Here is a 21683-nt window from a genome sequence, read left to right as displayed (position 1 = left end):
CTTGCATGTGAGAGCAGTAGCACTTTAAAGAGACAAAATATTTCTGCTGGTGAAGTCAGGAAGGAACTGAATGAAATAGAAATCAAGCATCTTCTAACGGACATTGAGATTTGCTAAAGCACTCTTTCTGGGGAAACTGTTGAGGCCATGCTAGAAATCTCACTGAAATTGTCATCTTCAGCCATCTCCTATCCCCTCAGCCTACCAAGCAGTCAGTGAGGCATGCCTCTTGGATTACCATGTCACATTAGTTGTGAACACCAGGTATTGCGGTGTGTAGGCTGCTGAACCATAGAGACCATTGTAGGCAGAATTCCTGTGGTGGATGTTGACATTCAAAGCGGGGAAAAGCCAGGTAAACACACTCTCTGTAGAGCCCTGTCTGGCATTGCGTGGTTTTTCTTTTGCTGTGTCTCACTGATCTACAGACAGCTCTTCTTACAGACTGAAGGTTGGGAGGGTGTTTTATAGAACTTCTGTAATTTGTTCTGACATAGGTGAATAATAAAGTCACTGGCAACCTTACTATAAATAACTGGTCTAGGCATGTAATTATTCCTAAATTTTTTGACTGTGCCTGTTAGAGAAAAAAATGTGGTAGCTGATTTTTACTAGTTAACGTTATTATAGGATTGATTCAAAAATGGGACATGTGCATTTTATAATGTAGAAGTTGCATGCAACTGTTATTCTTCTTGTGCCATTGACTAATGTTAAATTTAAGAAATTATGAAAACATTTAAATTAGTTCTTTTCAAGAAGATTATTTAATGCCTTCTAGTGAGGCTGTGAAGGGAATTTTTAATGCTTCATTGTTCTGTGTAATTTTTATGGTTGTGCTCCAAATCTGTCTGAGAACAAGTATTTTTGCAATCCTATATTCTCGTCCTGCAAAAGATTCTCAGTTAACGTATTTTAAGGATAATTGTTGTAAATGGATATTTGTGCTGAAGTTATCTTTGTAGAATTAAAGATAAAAGTTCCTGTTAGAGTACAAATCTATGCAGCATCAGATAACAACAGTGTATAAAGCAGCATTCTTCCAGAGGCTGTTGATAGGCCAAATAAACAGGAAGTATCACTGGCAGTCTGTGGAAAAAAACATAGTGGTGAGCTCATAAATGGGAGTAGGCAGGCAGAACTAATCCCACCATCCTGGGTCAGTTGCCTAAGGATGCACGATCTGTCAGACCTAAAGAATTTTTCCAGTGATCGGGAGTTTTGAAAGCAGTGAGTTTGCCCTGAAAATTTCTAGCAAGTAAAGCAGAAAAAAGGGAATGGGAACCTTAATGTGTAGGTTTACCTGGATTTTGCTGAGTAAGAAGTACTACTTTAAAAAAAAATTACCAACCCAAAGAAAGTATTGAGAAATGATGGGTTTTGTCTGTAGCCACAGGCAGCAGTGTCAGATGGAAGGAGTAACAGTCATAACTGTCTCCCTGAAGAATAAATTTCTATCAGCAGACGGTGAGTTAACCTGTAGCACTGTCTGTTTCAAAAATGCTCTTTGTCAGACGAGAGGCAAGGCTGAAAGAGGGTAGAGCATGAAAGGCAGGGGATTTAGGAGCCTACTGTAGTAGTTTGCAAGGGGAGCAGGATTTACTTCTTCTCCCACGTGGCCAATTCTAACAAGTTAGAAAATATCCTCCATTGACAGAGTTTTTCTAAATTTCAGCCTTTTTGTCAGTCATTTGCTTTGTTTGTCTTGAGACTGAATAGATTGCAAGTCTGCCGATAGCATATACCATTGCATACAGTCCTGAAATTATCTATTTTTAAAATACGATATCTAGCCATTGTCAAACCAGATTCATTATTTTACTACCTGTGCAGAATTTAAAAAAAAAAAAGTTGTTCTGGTTTTCAGGTTATAACCTCAAGATCACATGATGTATTGAGAATCTTGGCACAGATGGTGAAATTACAGAGGCTGAGCAGTTAAAATGAGAAATTTGCTGTTGCTCAACAACTAGGGAAATCCTTATCATTGGTACTAAAGAGTTAAAGTCTAGTCTTTTGTATCCAAAATGGTGATTTATTACTGTTGAGATTGGGCCTTAGGAAATAAATGCAGTACTGTGATGTGGTATGGAAGTCTGTACTTACGCTGTTTCAGGAGTAAGTCCAAACCACAGACCTGAAAAAAACAATGCTACTACAGTCAAATCTGGCTGAAGTTGTTTGCAGCATAACACAGAGTGTGATGTGTTTGGCACAACAGAACAAGTGTCAGTCATATGGCTGGACTCCATTCTAAGTGAAAATAAGAGCCATATCTTATGTGGTTTACCCTTCACTAGTCATTGAAAGCTGATTCCTTTTAAAAAAAACCAGTATCTTCTTTTTTTGATGACATTTCCTTTTCTTCTCTAGTTTCTTTCTTCTCCTAAAAAAAAAGTCAAGAACCTCCAAGGAAAGCTTACTTCTGAACTTAAATAGTCTCTTAAAATGAAAATAAAAACACAAACTGAAACACACCACAAAAAAACAGATTAGGCAATAGCATTAAAAAATATTCTTCTTTTATGTCTTAAATGAGGACACAAAATGTCTACCTCTTAGTATCATAAGAGAGCGTCAAGCTCTTAAAGACCTGCTAAATATCAGCCCAGCAATGCCTGTTAATCTGGAAGAAAACTTATATAATTCTGGGCATCCAGGATACGTCTGCAGTTTGGTTGTATAAGTAGAACTGAACAACTAATTTGATTGATAATATCTTTGTACTGTTATTACAAAGTAGAAAATCTTAAAGGGGGAAAAGCATTGAAACATTTTCCTAGCCAATCCTGATCTGAGTTGATTATTTCCTTATGTATAAAAATATTTTAGGTTGTGGTATTTGTTTCTTCCATAGCAGCTTTCTCTGCAAGTTATGTACCTGCATGCATGCAAGTGAAGTCAGAGACTGAGTTATATGGGAGCAAAGAATCATGTTTATAACTCACTATACAGCTCCATACTTCTTGTTATATTTTTCTTCCATGCAGGCTAATATGAGCTTGCTTTTTTGTGTTTCTGTTACTTTTGAATCCATACAAAGCTTTCTTTGAGTCTTTTGTTTCCACTGAAAATTCTCGAGCATAGATCTTTGTATTCCTTTCACACAGCTCTTTTTGTGGAACATATGAGACTTCCTCTGAAAGAGAAGATTTCTCTAGTGCTCGTTTTCTCTGACCTTTTTCCCTGTGAATTGTATCATGTAGGGAACACTGGGCTGTCATTTCAATTTTATCTGCAGAGCTACATTCAGAGCTAGCTGGAAAGACAATCATCCTGTGCTTGTGTTTCTTCTATTTCTGACCAGAGATCTGTTTCCAGTATCCCCATGTTCATGTCAAAGGACATGCTTTTATTTAATTTTTTTAATACACACAATGTTTAGGTGCTTCTGAGTTGCAGAGTTATGGCGTGAGGCAGATTTTCCAAGAGAAAACATAGGAATATCCAACTTAAAAGCTGAGGAAGTTCTGGATGTGTAGTCAGAAGATGTAAAGACTATAACAGGGGGAAGGAACAGCTATGGCATTTCATATGTTTGGTTATGAACCTTGTTCTGGCAGTGCTTAACCATTTCCTTTGATACTTCTGAAAAGTGTGCTTGCGGAGGAGAGAGAGTTGTTTTGACTGGTGTGTACGTGGAATCAGAAGGAGAGAAAAATAACAGAACAACATATTTAGATCTGTTAGTAAAAGCAGCAGATCTAGACCTTTTCTATGATTCTTTTTGCTCTGTGTTCTTCAAAAATAAAATTTACTGAAGAGGCAAAAAGGACTTGAGATTATTCAGGTTTCAAAAGAGATGGTGATGGAGAATGGAAAGAGAAGTTGGATGTTCTCCTGACTGATGTTATTTAGAAGAACCAAGACCAGGGTAAGGCAGCCTCACTTTACTTGAATATTGTCTGTATTTCCTTTGCTAATGAAGACAAATGGAACAAAGAAGCTGTAAAATCTGAGGGTGTTTTCTTTTGGGAAGTCATCCTTTTTCCCAGTCAAGACTTTCAGCTGTATAGTCAGCTTGCTAGGCTGAGTCTGAGTATTGACTTACAAAGGAAAAGGTTGCTGGTGAATAATGTTGATCTGTTGCTGAGAAGAGGCTGTGTTGAGTTTTTCCAACCACAATTGCTTTCTTTTAAGGTGAGGTAGAAGAGATGGCTGAAGAAAGATAATGAAGTGTTTTGCTAGTTCTAATAAGGTTGGTAACAATATGTTTGAGCAGATAATAGAACTAACTTCCAAGATTTCCTGCCTGATTTTTTTTAAATTCCCTGTAATTCTAGGTACTACAGAAGTGGTACACAAGCCAGTGCAGTTTCCAAGCTATCTAGCATACATAGCTGCCTAGAAGCAAGAATTGTCCCTTTGCAAGGTAGATACCAGAAGGAGTAAGAGTTACTGCTGAAAACAAGTGTTATGGAGAGGAAATATATTTAGAATGATAAGCAGGATAGAATATGAGGATACTGGTGGGTGGATGGTTTCAAGACCTACCCATTTGCTACAGAACACTATTTAAGTGGGGTAAAAAGAGCTGTGGAAAATGCAGTTGAAGTGAAATTACGTTAGCCTTCATGTATTGGGATATTTTTAAAGTCTTCTGAAAAGAAAATTTATTCCAGAATTGTCTTCTAACTTTTAAATTGATTGAGCGAGCTACGAAATAACTCTTATATTGTATTTAATGTGATAAATTCCAGATACAATAAATTTCAGAGAGAGTCGGTCACATGTGGACTAAGATTAAATGAGACACTTGAGACCATTAAATTGCCTTTAGGTAAGTGCAGTATAATTGCTGCTCTATTGAGTCTAGCATTCATTTCTAGATCAGTCTAGTATAGTGTAAATAACTGTTTACCTAATAAGTTTCTAACGTTTTGCCTTATAAAGTGTGTATGGACAAAAGGAAATCTGGAAACTGAAAAAAGTAATCATTATGTGTGTGTACACGTTTCATTTTAAAATACTCGTAATTAATATTTTACTCCAAATCCATTAAATTATCCAAGCTTCTGAAATTATGTATATGAAAAAATCTCATTCATTTTGCATTGCTATATACACTGAAATATATAGCAATGCAAAAAAAAAATCTGATAGTGTATTCTTGTTTTAGTGGTAGGAGTCAACAAAAGGTACTCTGTATTTACAATGATGTAATGTTATAATTTGAGTGCTGAGGCTACCAGACAAGACTAGACAAAGTGAATTTTAAAAATGCCATTCTAATTAAACTAGTCCCTTGATGCAGATCACTGATGGTGTTTTGTCCTCACTCTTGACTTCTTAACACCAAGAGGTATTTCTAATGGCTGTGGTTAAGAGCTTTAAGCCCAGCTCTGCTAATGATCAGCTAACACCTGTTGTGGTGAAAAGCTATTTTAGTTCAGCGGTCCCAGGATTAGTTTTATGGACCAAAATAAACCCTTGTCATACAATAGAGTGAGTAGCTTTAGATTTTGAGAAAAAATATGCTGAATGTGTGGTCTAAACCCACTGAATTAGATGGAATATTAAAGCAGTACTGGAAAATGGTTCTGTACAAATGCTGATTCTCAGCCAGTGCAGGAAAGTAAATCTTCTCCTCTGTCACTTTAATACTTTTCAGGATTTCTGCCTCTCTCATTTGCCTAACAGAGAATTTTTAAAATCATGGTAACTTCAACAGGCCTTAAAAAAACCACAGATGATCACAACTGACTCTGTAGCATGCTGTCATGATGTAACCACTCACTGAAACACTGAGAGAACTAATAAACAAAAATACAGAACTTCTGTTAATGCACTTCATACAGGCTCAAGCATTGCTTTATTTTTTTGTTTTGTTATTACTGTGCAAAGGTCTTGGCATAATGCTCTAAAGGTGCCATGTAGAATTTATATTAGATGCTGTTAGGCAAGAAAGTGTTTAAGACCTAACCAAGTAATAACACATTTTTCTCATGCAGCATTGAAAAAGAAACACTAACACAGGACTTGGAATAATGCCTGAAATATTATTAATTAGAAGTGTATAATGCAAGTTGTCATGTTTGCAAAGAAAAAAATGTAAATTATCCTTGTCTTGCTAGTTTTGCCCTGACTGTTAAATCAATTAGTAATCTGTAACTCCAAAGAATTTGCATATTGTTGGTTTTTAAATTCTAGTTGCTAAACCCATATGGAAAAAGATGCTTTTGGTTGCTACCTAAAATTGCAGTCTGTTTCACAGAAAAAGGCAGAAATTTTGAAGACAGTTGCTCATGTGTTGATGTTACTTCTAATTTGCTGGATTAGTTGATAACATTTTGATTTTTTTTCTGGTCCAAAACTGTTAGAATGACTGGAAGTGTAGGACAGACTTCCATGTTTAGTGAAAGTGTGAAACTAAAGAGATGTATCAAGGCATATACAGCACAGGATCTGATAACTGTTGAACATACCAAAAGGGCCTTTGATCTTTGTTTGATACCTGAGCCATGCTTTTGACCTTGAGGAGGAAAGATGTAGTAGACTACAGCACACACTGGTATGAGTATTCCTTCTGTTTAAATATTTTTAATAGGAAAAAAGCAACCAAAAACCAATCTGCAAAGTCTGTTGGCTGGTCCATGCTAGGAACAATTTTCTGCATGAATTAGACTATCTTTTCTTCTCTTCCTTCCTTCTAGCCCCTAAACATATCCACTGTCATAGTATTTATGGAAGCCTTGCATTCTTAAGGTATAAAAATATTACTGTCCTTGTTTGTGTCCTGTATCTTGTTTGTGTTGCTCTCCAAGGACATAATTATGCCAAATAGGGTTAGAATTTGTCCATTTGAAACAAGAATCATCTGGAGTGAAATCTTAATGTAATTTTTTTTCTTGTTGGACCTTAGAAAATATGAAGGTGTTTGTAGCTAATAAAATGCGACTGGAGAATATACAGCCTGATTGTTCATGTCTAAAGCAATTCCAATGACTGTGGATGGCAGAAGCTGGAAAGAGAGGATGGTTTGAAATAATTTGCTTCATCATCCTATGTGTTTGTTCCCAAGTTAACTACTGTTGTTTGTTTAGAACTATCACATACTTATGATGTTTTATATAAATTGGGGATTGTACTGTGGATTCCATGAGCAGAAGTTCTCCTTTAGAAGCAGTAAAGTCAATAGGCTTGAATTTGATGCATTGTGTTTTGTTGCTACCTCTTCCAGTTTGCTGTCCAAGAGGAAATCTTTACTGGCTGTCAGGTTTTGTTTGAATTTTGAACCTAAAGTGAAGCTGTCATGTGTTAAGGTGATACCCTCAAAGAAATGAAAAGTATTTCTTGTATGTATTTAAGTACAGAACAATGGAGTTGTTTTTGTCTGAACTTCGGACTATTCAGTTTCAATAAAATGATGATTTATGAAGACACTGGAGGAGCTCCCGTGTTAGTATGAAAAAAAAACCTCTCTGAAATGATAGCATTAAGTCTTTGTCTGGGATGAATGAGATGGGCATTTACAGATAGACATTTTAGTTCATGGTTCCATTTCAATGCAGTTACATAAAAATACATTTAGAGATTTACATACAGTAATTATATATCATTACACATAGCAACAGAGAGGATTTGTGTATAACAACAGTGGGAAAATAAAAATGGAAAAGTCTTGAGGGTAGCATTGAACTAAGGATAATGGTGTGTCCTAAACAAAAAACTTTTTATTTTAATTGTTATTCAGTATTCTGTAATTCTGAATGCATTTTTAGATTTATTAGAAAATTCATTTTTGTGTATAAAGAGCGTATGTACTGTGATAATTGCAAAATAAAAACTTTTAATTTAAATATAGATACAAGGTGATAAAATAACCTTTAGCTGGTTACTAAGCAATTTTTTTGCATTAAAGTATTTATATTCACCTGCACAACAGCATTCTGTGCTTAAAAGCAATCTTTGGCACACACATTGAATCAGCTTAAACATCAAATACTACTCCTTGTCCATTTAAATATGCCTATTTAGAAAGCAGTAATGAATTTTAGTTGTTTATTGATTTGAGGGTTTGTGTATGTGAGTAGTTATTATAGTTTCCTCTTAATTTGTGGTTACTGAAGTATTGGTAAACTGTTGAGTGTTGTGATAAGAATAAAAACACTACTAGTAGGAATTTGAGCTCTGTGAAACCTCAGCATCATACATTTGTTAGTAATGCCATAATAATCAAATCGTCTTTTGATTCCTGTTTATTTTAAAATCTTTGGGGTGGGCATGTACAGCAGAATAGGTATGTATACTTGATTTGAACATAGTTGATCTGTTTGAGCCAACAGGAAATTTTTATATGTTCCTACACTAAGCAGAAAAGCTAAAAGTGGTCATACTGGCTGACTTGTTCTGTTGCCAAGCCATGGTTCTGCTGCTTAATTGTAACTAGAAATTAAGTATTTTTCTTGCCCTCTTGATACTTCTGCTTTTCACTAAAACATAAAAAGTACGCTGGTACTGGAAACCACTTAGTCACAAATGTACTTTATTTTAACTTACAGGGTTCTAACAGAATTATTGTTTAAAGTCACAAATCCCATTTCAACCAGATGCTGCCAGTACTACTGCAGATCATCTGTGTTTGAGCTTGGTTAGTAAAGGAGTTAATATTTTAAGGACTTTTCTCAAAACTTCTATTATTTTTGCATCCCTCTGGACCTTGGATTGCCTTAATCTTTCTTAGGCAATTAAAAATAGTTCCATAAAGTTCATTTAGCTACTTTCTGTGGCAGAGTTTTTTGTACATACTTTTTTCCAGAAATGCAAGGAATACCTCTTAAGAAACACTATTCTGTTGAAAAAACATGGTTTTGATGAAAGGAATTTTTTCCACAATGATGTGGCATCTTTCAGGTTTTTCTCTAAGTTGATTATTTTAAATTTTATTTCATTTTGCTTTTTCAGTCACCAGTTTAGTGCTAGGAGAAATTTCAAAAAATTGCAAATTTAATAAGTGTCATTTGAACATGACTTTTTAAAGAAAAACTTGCATTAGTTATACAGAAACTTAAGTTTCAGATTATTTGGATGAGAATAATATGTGGAAAGCAAATCACCCTAATTCACCCCATTCTCCCTAATATCATGCTGATTTTTTTCTCTTGTTCTTAGTCATGAATTCTGTAGAAGTTTTTGCCAATTTTTTGCTGTGCACATAAAAACAAATTAAACACTTTTAAGTTAGCTTTCAGTAATAAAGTCATTCATCAGAGATTAGCAGATATCTATACAGGGCAAATGCACATTTTCCCTGTTCATGCCTCAGTCATACTAGTGTGTTTTTTATATACTCATGTGATTTTTGTGCAGGATATAGAATGTGGAAAAGAAGCCATGGTGGTGTCTCATTTTACAGCAAAGCACAGAATGAGTTAAAAGCTTGCCATTTTGCCTTGGGATGTGTTGAAGGAATAAGGGTTCCCTGTTAATTATCTGAATGAATTACTGAAAATCATCAAATAAAGATATACGTGGTTATGTGAAACAAGACTATTAATAAGACTATTGACTCTTAACTCTTGACAAGACTATTGGACTATGGATGAAGTAATCCACGTGAGGAATCTAAAAATCTTAATGTGTGGTTTTTTGGAAAAGTAAACAACAAAGCTCCTGAAATATGTTAACTGAAATGGATAATATAAGGAACTAAAAAGGAATATTTTTCTTTTTTTTTTTTTCTAAATCCTCCTCAGTGTTTTGTGCTTGTTTGTTTGTAACTTAAGTTAGCAAATAACCTGGGCTGAATCTGAACTAAGGGTCATGTCTTTGGAGGCATGACAGAGGAAAAGAGCTAACCTCAGGGTGCCTCATGCCTGTGACTTCAGTTAAATAACTTCACCACATCCTGGCAATTTGGCCAATAAGCAGAATATTTTTGTTTCACTGATGGACTGATGTGCAAATTCTTAGGAATTCCACAACTGGTTGCAATTAAAATTGCTTAGTTTACAAGTCCATTGTCACATGATAGCTCCATCATAGCAATCACAGTACTTTGCTGGGCTACTGATAGTTTATCAGGGAACAAGCTTCAGGAGTAAAACAATAGCCTTACTGCATAGATTTATCATAAGGAAAAATTAGAAACCAATAAAATTAATTAGTGCTGCAGTTAACAAGAATCATCTTTACCTGTTCCAGGTTTTCTAGCATGTCTTCTATGCCCAAGTAAGCTCTTCCTGACTTTGAAGACGGGAAGAATTCCCATAAGAACTCCAGCTTTTTAAAATAGTAGATACAGGAAGGCAAGAGTTGCTTTGACCCATCTTTACTTTCTGTAAGTCATGACTGACTGATGCAGTTCTTTCTCTATTTCTCTGACAGAAAGTTATAAGAGTGATCAGGGAGTCCTTCACACCTAGGTTAAATTCTGAATACTGAGGCTGAAATTGTTCGTTAATGGTACCTGATTTTTGGGTTTGACAGAAATCTGTGGCTGGGTTTGATCTGGGTGTCATTGCTAATGTTGCCTATCTATCTCACAATTCAGGTATTGTTTGGAATCATGGAATGGTTTGGGTGGATAGAGACCTTAAAGGCCATCCTGTTCCAGCTCCCCTGCCTTGGGCAGGGACACCTTCCACTAGACCAGGTTGCTCAAAGCCTCTCCAGCCTGGCCTTGAACACATCCAGGGATAGGGCATCAATAATTTCCTTGAGCAATCTGGAACAGGTTGCCAGGAGAAGTTTTTGTTTGCAGAACAAAACTTGCCTTTTGTTCTTACATAGCTGAAAGTGTTGTACAATAATGGACTACTTTGCTATTAAGATTTGCGGCATCATCATTTCATTTGAATGTCATATAAGGAAGTTATATTGAATTAAATATTCTGGTTTGTGTAATTCTTTGGTCATCTCCTTTTTTTTACATTCTGATATGATGGGAGAGGATGATATTATTTGTAGGAAAAAAATGTGTGAAAGAATTGGAAAATTACTTTTCCCATGTGAAAATATCCTTTTCTGTGCAGAAAATGTTTCATAACCTTATTTCCTTTCATTTCTTCTCAGCCTGTCTAATCTTCCCATGTTTCTTTTTCTTTATTTTATTGTTCTTTCCCTAAAGTAAGAACAAAGATGACTTGTGAAGATTCTCAATAGTGGTTTTGCTTGAGAATGATTTTGTTAATTTTCTTAGCTGCCCTTGGTGCAGTATAATGAATTTTCAAGTATGTTGACAAAACCTGCATGTTCGTAATTTCCCCCCCACCCCCCAGATGTTTTATTTTAACTTATAATCCTATTAACAGAGCCTAGATTTTGCTTCAGGTGAAAATGTAAAGCTTTGGATCTTATGAGAAAATATTTATTATCTGGAATATTTGGACATTTTGGGTATAAGAATAAAGCTTGCTTAATAGTTATGGTTAGATATTCTGAAACTATTCCTTACAGCCTTTAAGTAGAAACATTTGTGCCCTTTATGCATGTATTATTTTGGGTTTTGTGGTGCTTTAAACATTATAATTAGGCAATGAAAAGGTGAGCATTTGAATTCTGGCACATAACTGTGAGCTCTGTATCACTATAAAAGTACAAGTGCTTCTTAAATGCAAACTAGGTCTGCTTCTCATTGTCTTGTGCAGTTGCAATTTTTTTTGTATCAATAAAACTGTTGGAAAAATTAGATTTTTCTTCTGTAATTTTACAGCAGGTATACCTTTCATTTTATTTCATTAATACCTTTAAAAAACAGGATTGCTATTCAAAATACAACTTGTTATTGTTCCTGCAGAGGCATGAAATATAATTACCTCTGCTTGTCTTCCACCCTTTTTCTCTTCAGATTTCCTCCCTCCCTATTTGACTTTATACACAGCTCATGCAGCATGCTTGCTTAAATCACTGCTTAGGTGGTGGTGTGGGAGGTGCACACAGAGACAGAGGAGAGGCTCCTGCGCAGCCAGATGCTGTGGGCAAGAAACTTTGTACTCTGCCCTCCATGGGCCACTTGCTAAGGTGAAGCAGTGAGAGAACAAGGTTGCTACTGCTGGACAAGGGCAGTAATCAGACCTGAAAATATCTTTAGGAGCGTTATTAGCCAAGACTTTTAGTTGTCATTGTTCTTTTGCAAAGTTAATACTGATGTTTACCACCAGACATAGAAAAAAATCCCTTGAATTAAAAAAATTAAATAGTATGACAGAATACTAGTAGTGGAGAAAATGGGGAAAAGGGTGACCTTTCCCACAAAATAAGTTTTCAAGGTGAAGGAAATGTTGTTCCAGTGTTTGCCCAAGCAGTTCGTTAAGGTATTTGATTTAGCAGCTACCTGGTATGGCTGCTAAAAAATAAACTCAGATACCAATGTCCTGTGCTAGGAATACCTCACTTGTGTTTGTCTTAAGATGAAACTAAAATAGGTGTTTGATTGAAGTTTGATGAAACAAGGGAGAGATTAGCTCTCAGAAGGAGGACATCCATCAGTTACCGGATTGAGTGATTATAGTTTGCAAAAGGGCACTTGACAATCTACAGAATAGAGAATGTTGTGATGGTGTTCCCTTAATTAAGTCCAGATCCTCAGAACGTAGAGGACAGTATAGACGCCTTTGGGTGCCTCTCAATCTAATACTGAGTAGAAGTCATGAAAGAGTCAGTGCAGAGATTCTTGCTCACAAAGGGTAGGATTAGTTGAAGTGTTTGACTGTGTGAGCCTTCACACTGCCTTCGTTTTTGCTTTCTTTTGCTTCATTTGCTGTTGCCTCTCTTCCTATTGTAGTTTTGTTTGGAGGATATTTTTTTAGATGGTTTCTTTCTGCTTCCTTTCCTTTGAAATCACTAGGGAAAACAAAACCAGATTACAGCATGACAGAAATTTGTCAGGCATTAAACACAAACCATGAGCAAATTATGCTTTTTAATGCTTTGGGAGATCTCTGAGAGGAAAGAATAAAAGCACTGGGGGTTTTTCTCCAGTCTACAAATATCTATGGACAAATATATTTTCTCAGAGAAGATGGATCGTATTTGCAGTGTCAATAAAATTAGCAAGGGAGCTTTCCTGCTGTCTCACTTTTCAGAAATGGTATATTCTGTCTAGAACCATACTGGAAAGAGTCCAGGCAGTCTGTAAATTATTAAGAGATACCAAAATTGTATTGGCTGCATGTCTTCTATTGGACTTCCCTGAAAATCAGTGGTTGGAGACTGGCACTAAGTTCCTGGCATCAGTGCAGCATGTTCTAAGCAATAACTTAAAATTATTTTAGGAAAGCTACTTACATAGATTATTCCATAGTGCCTATACATCTACTAAAGTCAAAAATTCTTCCTGTCATTCTCAAGTCATAGCAAGTTCCAGATTAATTAATGTCCTTCAGATTCTTAGCAAATTCAACATTTTTCATGTGGAAGTGCTGTTAACGTGGGCATCAGGGCACCTTGCATATGGGAAGAGGCCAAGAGAGAGCTGGATTTGTTCAGCCTTGAGAAGTAGGATCCCTGCAGCTGTCTACAGCTACCCAGTATGCAGGTGTGGAAAAGGCTGAGCCAGTCAGCCAGGATCAATTCTTCATTTTCCTTTGATTCTGAGGAGCCATTTTAATTCGTGCAGTTTGGCCTATGCACCATATGGGTACATGTAAACATAGCACAGCATAGGCGGTTTTGAAGGCCACTTTTTATGTTGAAAATAGATTAAGGTAATTTGTACAGCCCTCAGTTCATCAAATAAGTCCTCCAGCCACATATTTGACTTTCAGAATAGGAAACAGCATTCATGCTTGAGACCACTTTTAAAAATTTTACTGTCTTCGATGTCTTTAAGTAATGACAGAATGTTCTTATTGTCTGCAGTGCTTGCTCTCCCAGCCAAAGTTCTGGGCCATTCAGACATCAGCCTTACTCCTTCGGACCAAACTGGAGAAAGGAAGCACTCGCAGAATGGAACGGGCAATGAAGCAGACTCAGGTAAGACTTCTGAGCTGCCTTATTCTAATATATGTATGTGTATATATATAGAGTATATATATATATATAAAATCAAATTCAAACAGGCAGGAGTTAGAAGGTTGTGCAGTTCCTCTCTGCAAACTGTACGAGATAATTTTCTAATTATGTCTCTAATTTAGATGCATAAACCACAAATCCTTCTGTGTCTGCTAGTCTTGAGATAAGCTTATATGTACAAGTAATGAATCATCACTTTCAACAACATGACAAGTTTTGGGAGACTGTAATTAAAATCTATTTTTGTACCTGTAGTTTCTGACTTAGGATCTGAGGAGTACATGTAGATGTTCTGAACATCAAGCTGCTACTGCTATCAAATTTTTCAATATTTTTTTTTCTTCGAGTAAATCAGCTCTGTAAAACTCTGACATTTTTAAATAGTCATTGGTATTGTGAGAACAAGAAAACACATTCATGAATAAAGCATCAATTTCAATTTACCATTTTGATGTGATATTTGGTGATTAGTATTTTTGTTGCAAGTTTGAGGCAGTGATTATTTAAATAATCTCAGTCCAAACAAAGAGAAGATTGGTTTTTCAAATACAAAAAAAAATGTTAAAATCCTGAAATGTTTCATCTAGTAGGATTTTTTAAATTTTTTTTTCAAAAGAAAGGTCAGTAGGCTTTATCAAGATTCTTTTAGATTCTTTTTTCCTTCATATTACAGTTTTGTTAGCCCTTTGTCATCTTTATATAGCTAAGTCTTGTTGTCACGCATGAACAGCAGGCATTTGTCTATGTCCATCAGGCAGCACTCCTGCTGGCTAAAACGGCCAGGAATGTAAAAAATTATGATTATGGTGCTATGTATTTAAATCCTGAAAAGCTGATGTTTCATTTAAAATCATTATGATGCATGAGTCTTTGAAGGAGAGCATTTTGGATGTGCTGCTGCATTTTTCTTTCGCTGATGAAGACATGGAGTTGCTGTAGAAGAATTTCCTGTGGTCATTCATTAGGAGACTGTCAGGGAAGCCAGGATTCCAAATCTGGGAGATGTAGAATCTGACAGCACTTGGGAAGTGATCTCAGGATCCTTATGGCCCTAAGCCATAAAACAGTTGGAGTTCCTCCAACATTTTTGTCTAGCTTGATTAAACCTGAGTACTGGAAATTGTTATGTTAGACAGTTTGACAGTCTCATGACAGAAGTCTTCATGAAGGGGTTCTCTTAGCAAGTCCATTTATCTGACTTCTTGTGCTGCAACTGCAGCAATGCAAAGGATTTGATTAGCGTGGGCTGTGACATTGTGGGAGATGACCCCACAGTAGACACAGGATCTGTGGTTTTAAATATTTCCTTTAATCTTAATGCGTTTATGTTTTCTCCCATTAAGCATTCTAGTCATTTGGATATTGCGTATTTGTGTTGATCGGATGGTAACAAGCTCAGTTTCCAAAAATAGTTAAATGTTGTTTAATGGTTTGTATGTGTTAAAATAATCAAATAATTTGAATAACTTTCCAGCTAAGGTTTTCATTCCTGAGTCCCATCATATCAGAATTTTTTTAATATCAGTGTTTCTAACAGTGCCAAGAAGGAATCAGAAGAGATACCATGAATGGTGTTATTTTCCTACACAGTACAAGTATTTTTTCATGTATCATCTTCATGAAGATGCTGATGTATAATTTTCATTAAGATGCCAAAGAACAAGTGAATTCTGCAGATATTTATCAGCAGAAAATGGATTTCAAATCCACAAAATTTTCATACAAGTGGATTTAATGGGTTCTTGTTTTACAATTTCTTTATTTACTAGTTCGGAGTGCTGTAGAAAGATGAGTTGTGCTAGATTAAGGGAGGAGGTTTAAATGTGATTCTTTGCAATATCAATCTTTTAAAGGAATTATAAAAATTCTTGTAAAACAGCTTGAATAAGACATGGTAAACCTTCTACATTCCTTTAGGGTTGTCTGAAAAGTGCATGAGCCATTATAGGCTCTTCTATCTTCTACTCTAATTTTTCTTCCTTTCCCCATTTCCAGCCTCACCTGCTCCTGTGCTGGGTCTGCAGCTGATAAACATCTTTTTAAATGAATGTTGCTGAGTAGGCAGATGCTGCTTTCAGCTCTTAAGCAAACCTGGCTACATTGTTGGCTTGTCAGAGAGAGCATTTCTCAACTACCTTTTTTTGTAGGACTGGCTATGTCTCTTTACATTATTTTAATTACTTGAAAATATTTGCAGCTCCTTTTGAAATGTGGGTATATTGGTTAAAATTTACTGCCAGACTCCAAATATTAAATATATCCCTACTTTATAACAAATTTGTTCAAGTCTTTTTTTTTTTTTCTAATTGGAAAACTTCAAGAGGAATTGGAATGTTCATTTTCAAAACCTTTTTCTGATAATTTTAAAAATCTGAACTAGAGATAATGCAGTCTTTGGAATGATTTTTGAAATGATCCTTCTGGGTACTCTGGAATGTACTTCAGCTAGTAGCTAACTGCAAGTGAGGAGGAGATAGTTTTTCTGGATGTTGCAGATTGTCTCTGTCCAGTTTTTGCTTAAATGGGGTTTGGATCTGCAAAACTAAGGTTAAAGATTTCTAAAGCCAGTAAATTTTTTCAACCATTTTTCTAAGAAGAGGAAACAGCATCTGAAAGCAAAACCAGTTATTTTACATTCCACTAGAATATTTAGTCGCGACCAGTATAACATACAGAGAAATGCAGATCGAGGTACTGCCAACTAAAATGTGTCTCTGTATGCAGTATGGTATTTTAAAGGTTGTGTGATTGTTTTTCTTCCATTTGGGTCAAGGTCCAGGAGGGTGAGAAGTACTAGGTTGGAAAGAAAAATGGGAGGGAGAAAAAAAGGAACAAATGGGGGTAGGTTTTTGATAAAACCAGAAACCTTCTATTGCTCTATCAGTTTGGGGATCTTCACCTACCTTTTATTGTAAGAAAGTAATTCAGAAACTATTAATAGTGGAAGATGGATTGAACTAAGCTGTTAAGCCACAAATTACTGCTGAAAGTGCAGTCAGAGCTCAAGTAACAGGATGGGAGAGAAAAAAATGAACTTTGCCTGGTCTAGAAGCTGTGAAGAAATGGGAAAAGTGAGGGATGAACTAAAAAACAAAAAATCACAAAAGAAAAAACCCCACCCACAACCAAACCAGTTCAAAACACATGGAGTATCATCCCACTGGAGCTTCTTGATATATGAAATAGGTTTACTCTTCCATTTCAGTGGACTTGAAAGTATTTTTAAGATTGAAGCAAAATTAAATAAAATGGTGGGGTAGAAACAAGACCATCATTTGTTTACTGCTGTATTATGCCAGCAATGAAAGAGGTGAAGCTGCCATGTGCCTGGTACTCCAGCAGCCTGCTCAGGTTTATCCTGCCTGGGATATCCCAGGTGTATCCTACCCTAACCTGAGTGCCTACACTGGCTACCTCTAGGTTTGCAGCTTTTGTCAGCTTGTTATGGGCCCCTTTTCTGACTGGGTTTTCTGCTGCTCGTTACACCTGGTGACAGCATGCCTGCAAGCTGATGGCTTGGCTTTCCTAGCACGTCGTACAACTTACACAGTATTTCATACGGTTCCCTCCTGCTTGCTTTTCTTGGCAGTAAAGGAATTTGCCTGTTGGGGCAGAGAAATGTGTCTTGAAAAGGGTGTTTTAATAAGACTTCAGGAGAGCTGGGAGCAGACTAGCAATATTATAGGCTGATCATTATGCCTAAGATTGAAAGGTCACATGAGAGCTTGTTTTATATCCTTAGTCATACACAGATGTATGTGGTTGGGAATTCTGTCAACTGCCCTTTAATTTGCACTTAAATAATACTTCAGAGTATCATTTTCGCCAGCAACTAATCTTTTTCTGTGTGTATAAAAAAGGGATTTTTTTTTTTGTTTAAACTGTTCTTACTAAAGAAACATGCTAGTGTTCAGTTCTTTCAAATCTGAAAAAAAAATTATGTTCCTCTGTAAAAAGGAAAAACTGATAGAGATTGAACAGAAGGCTGATAGAGATCTAACAGAACTGGTGTCTTGAGCTTTATGAGATTGAACACAACTTTGCTGTTTTGTTAATTTCACATTGATGGGCTTTAAATGGTTATGCAAGAAAGTTATGTAATTTATCATAGAAATATATCCTTTTTATTTGCAAAAGTAAACAGTCACTTCCTTGCCAAATTGCTTGCTCTGCCTTTTTTTGTTTAGTGGTAGTTCTACATTGGACAAATTCAACATTTAAGGGAAGAGTTCAAAAAGGAGAGGGGAGCAGTCTTCCTCCCAAAAGGCTCATCGAGACAAGTTTGAGGCAAACAGGTTTTTCCCTATTCTTTTGCTTCTCAAGTCATATATTTTTCTGATCTCAAACCACAATTGGTGTAATAGAGAGAGACATGTAGCATAACCAAGGAATGACAGCACCTGTCTGTTCAGCAAAACTATTAGATCTCTGTACTAGGAGTTCCTGTTTCTGTTCTTTAACCCCCTCTTGAACTCTAGGGGTACATTAAATAACCTTTTAATAGTTGCTTTTAGTTGTGGATGGAATGGGGGAGGAGAGGAAGGAGGAGAAAAATTAATTTTAATAAATTTGTTTCACATCAAGTTGAAAGTTTTAGTGGAAAGTTGCTGGGATCTGAGATGTACTGGAGAGCTGAGGGAGATATAAATCACTTCCTTCAGGAGGGTAATAAGTGGATCACAGCCCTCTTCTATCCTGTGGAGATCCTGCACTGATATCCCAATAGTTCTTAACTATTATGAATTGTATTTATTATTAGAACACATGTTCCAAAAAGTGTTTTAGAAGATGAGAAAAGCCAGGTGACTTATAAAACCAATCCTTACTGAATTTTATACAAGATCACAAGGTCTCCAGAACACTAGAAACAAACCTTATTACCTCAGAAAGCAATCTCACAAGAGAGTGACCTCTTGGTTTGATGGTTATGATTTCAGTCTCAAGGCACACATTTCCAGAACGTATTTCATTTTGTTTAAACAGGTGACATATTTGACAGAAGATGTTACATGACACAAGTGAGTCTGGGGATACACCAAACTCATTAGCACACTTCAAAATAATTAATGTGGTAGTGCTTGACTCCTTCTGTTTTTCTTCTCCTATGTGATTATGGGTTGGAAGGGACAGGGAGGAGGGGGAATCAGAGATCCAGTCTGCCAGGAGTTATTCAGGAATAACTGAAGTGGTTTTGTACCGCTAGCAAAAAAAAGAGAATATTTGAGTAATTTCATTTTCTAGGTAATGATTCCTGCCTAAAAGTTTTCTACTGCACTCTTGGTTTTGCCAGTTTGGATCAGTGCTATTAGCTGGTATGGGGGAAAGAATGTGAAACCATTCTTTCTGTGCTAAAGTTTCTTCATATTTTCTCAACTATTCTTGACAATTGTGTTCAACATTGTCCAGTGTCAATGCACTTTCTAAAAGAAGCTAAGAATATGAAGCCTCCACTTTTTTTCAAATGTTTCTCATTGAGTCTTAGTTCTGAAGACTTTTCTCCCCTTAGATTCTCTTCACTTGGTGTTGTGACATTTTGAAAGGTGGTGATAGGAGAATCCTTAAGCCATATTGAACAGTAATACTGCATTTCTTTTATAAAGTGATGACAGGAAGTTGCAAAGAGAAATATGAGTACCAGGACACAATATTTGCATCGTTCTGCCTAAGCTTTGCTCTGGAAGCCATAAACATTATAAGCGCCACTTGAACAAATTAAACAATTAAAATAATTAGTTCCACAGACCAGATGGCATGGAGGAGACACTATTCCTGTCTACTTCTAAATTGAATAGATGAAGACATACAGCTGCTGCTACATTTGAATAGATGAATCTTCACAGTTTTATGTCATAAGTGTCATTACAGATCTGGAGATAGGTACCTCAAGGTGAGCTAACAAATCCTGTTTTGAAATAGCCTTTTAGACAGTCACACTGTCCAGCACACATGCCAGATACTACAAAGCAGACTCTGCCTTATCTCAAGGCAGTTGTCTGCTTCTCCTATGTGGTAATTTAACTTGAATTTGATGGTAATAGTTGTTCTTTTCTTTTCTTTCTTCATTATTGTCCTTCCCCCTTTAGTGAAAAACAGAAACAGGATCTGTTTTTCAGCACTGACTGCTGTTGTGTCTTCCCCCAGATCAAACTGATTCGGGAGCTTTTATAGCAGTGTAACCACAACAGCTTGGAACTTACCACAGGCGTACTCTTTTGAGCCATATGCAGTTCCTCTGTGGGTTTTGCATCCTGTGTGAAGTGTTTTATACCCGCTGTTCACCAGTGGCAGCACAACAAGTGGACTGGTTTTAAATCCACCCTTCATCAAGTAAACTTTTAAATCTAGTTTCTTCTACAGACTTCAGAGGAAATTCTGCTTACATCTTTTGATAAATCATAAAAGTAACATAGTTAACAGGTGGAACAGCTTTTTCTTTGAAAACAAAAACGTTCAAGAAGGTAGACTTGCTTGATAAAGATAATGCAATAACTATAAAATTATATTTCATGTAAGTAACATAAAAAAAAGTAAGTGTAAATGGCATAAAGAAAATAAAATACACTTCTCTGAAGATTTTGTGCTGGAAGTAGAGGCTTATGTCATTAACAGGTTTTAGCATTGAAACCCATATCCTAAGCACTGGCACTCAATAACTTTGTGTTCAATATTTGTCCAGAAATAACAGTAAGCTCATAATTTTGAAAGTTGGTAATGCTGTTGTGCTGTTGGAGACCTCATGTGTTTTGCCACACTTCTTTAGGTGGTAGTGTTTGACTACAGCCAGACATTGCAAAGGGCAGTTGCATTGGGATGCTCTAAATTTCCTGGTACACTACTTGGCTCTGTGTTTCAAACAAAATAGGAAATCTTACGTCAGATGGTCATGAATCCAGTTATCTCCTACTCATGACCTTGACCTCTTTTGTGCTAATTTTGATATCAAAATGCTTTGTATTTCATTTGGGATTGTTCGACTCATTTCCTCTTATGTGCTTTTCTTCCCCACCCACTGCAAGAGCCCTATTATAAAGAAACAGAAGCTTTTTTTAGTAAAATGTCTGTGAACAACTGAAGTGAATATTGTTTCTGAGTTGGCTAGTATTGTTTTCAAAGTGAAATGCACATTGGCAGGACCTGATCTAATGAACCAAAACATGCACATGAAGAATCTGCTATGTGACTCGCTTTAGAAAAAATACTGATATGCACAGTTCCAGCATGCTAATTAATTCCTGCCCCAGCATGCTTCGTTAAAACTATCAACATCATTTTGCATCTTAGAAGTTCACCTTGAGTTAGCAAAAACTATTATTGGTTATCCGGTGCCTGAAGTTCTTCTGTGTAGATGCCTTACAAATTTTTGACTGTCTCTTTTTCCTGCCATTAAAGTGATTGTATAGGTGAAATGGATACATTATGTTCAAGAGGTAGTCTCTTCCTCAATAATTTTTAAATTCAAAGTAATTGTGATATGAACAACTTGGGATGTTGAGATTGCTTAAGCATGTAGGGGATACTTAAGGAACAAGTTAAAGTGAAGAATGAATTTGTTTGCCTGGAGACAAGGTAATAATGGGTGGGAAAGAATGAGTTACCAGAATATCATAAAGAAAAACGGTTGGGAAATGTTATATAGGCAGTAGCTTTCCAGTCTTCCACCATATAAAATAGAAAAATTAAACAGTTTTAACTGGTATACCAAAGAATTAGACTGAAAGGCTTCTTAGATA

At 36.1% G+C, this 21683-nt stretch overlaps 1 protein-coding gene across 1 annotated transcript in view; it reads left to right on the top strand.

Moving 5' to 3' along the window:
* Window positions 1-21683, top strand: part of TTC27 (tetratricopeptide repeat domain 27) — a 114726-nt gene that overhangs the window by 44658 nt on the left and 48385 nt on the right. The window contains exon 10 of the mRNA XM_038131413.1: window positions 13801-13914. Within this exon, the coding sequence (XP_037987341.1) occupies window positions 13801-13914 (114 nt within the window). The remainder of the gene's footprint in view (window positions 1-13800; window positions 13915-21683) is intronic.

Source organism: Motacilla alba, chromosome 3, assembly GCF_015832195.1.
Source record: "Motacilla alba alba isolate MOTALB_02 chromosome 3, Motacilla_alba_V1.0_pri, whole genome shotgun sequence".
Lineage (NCBI taxonomy): Eukaryota > Metazoa > Chordata > Aves > Passeriformes > Motacillidae > Motacilla > Motacilla alba.
This window is presented reverse-complemented; position numbering and strand designations above follow the sequence as displayed.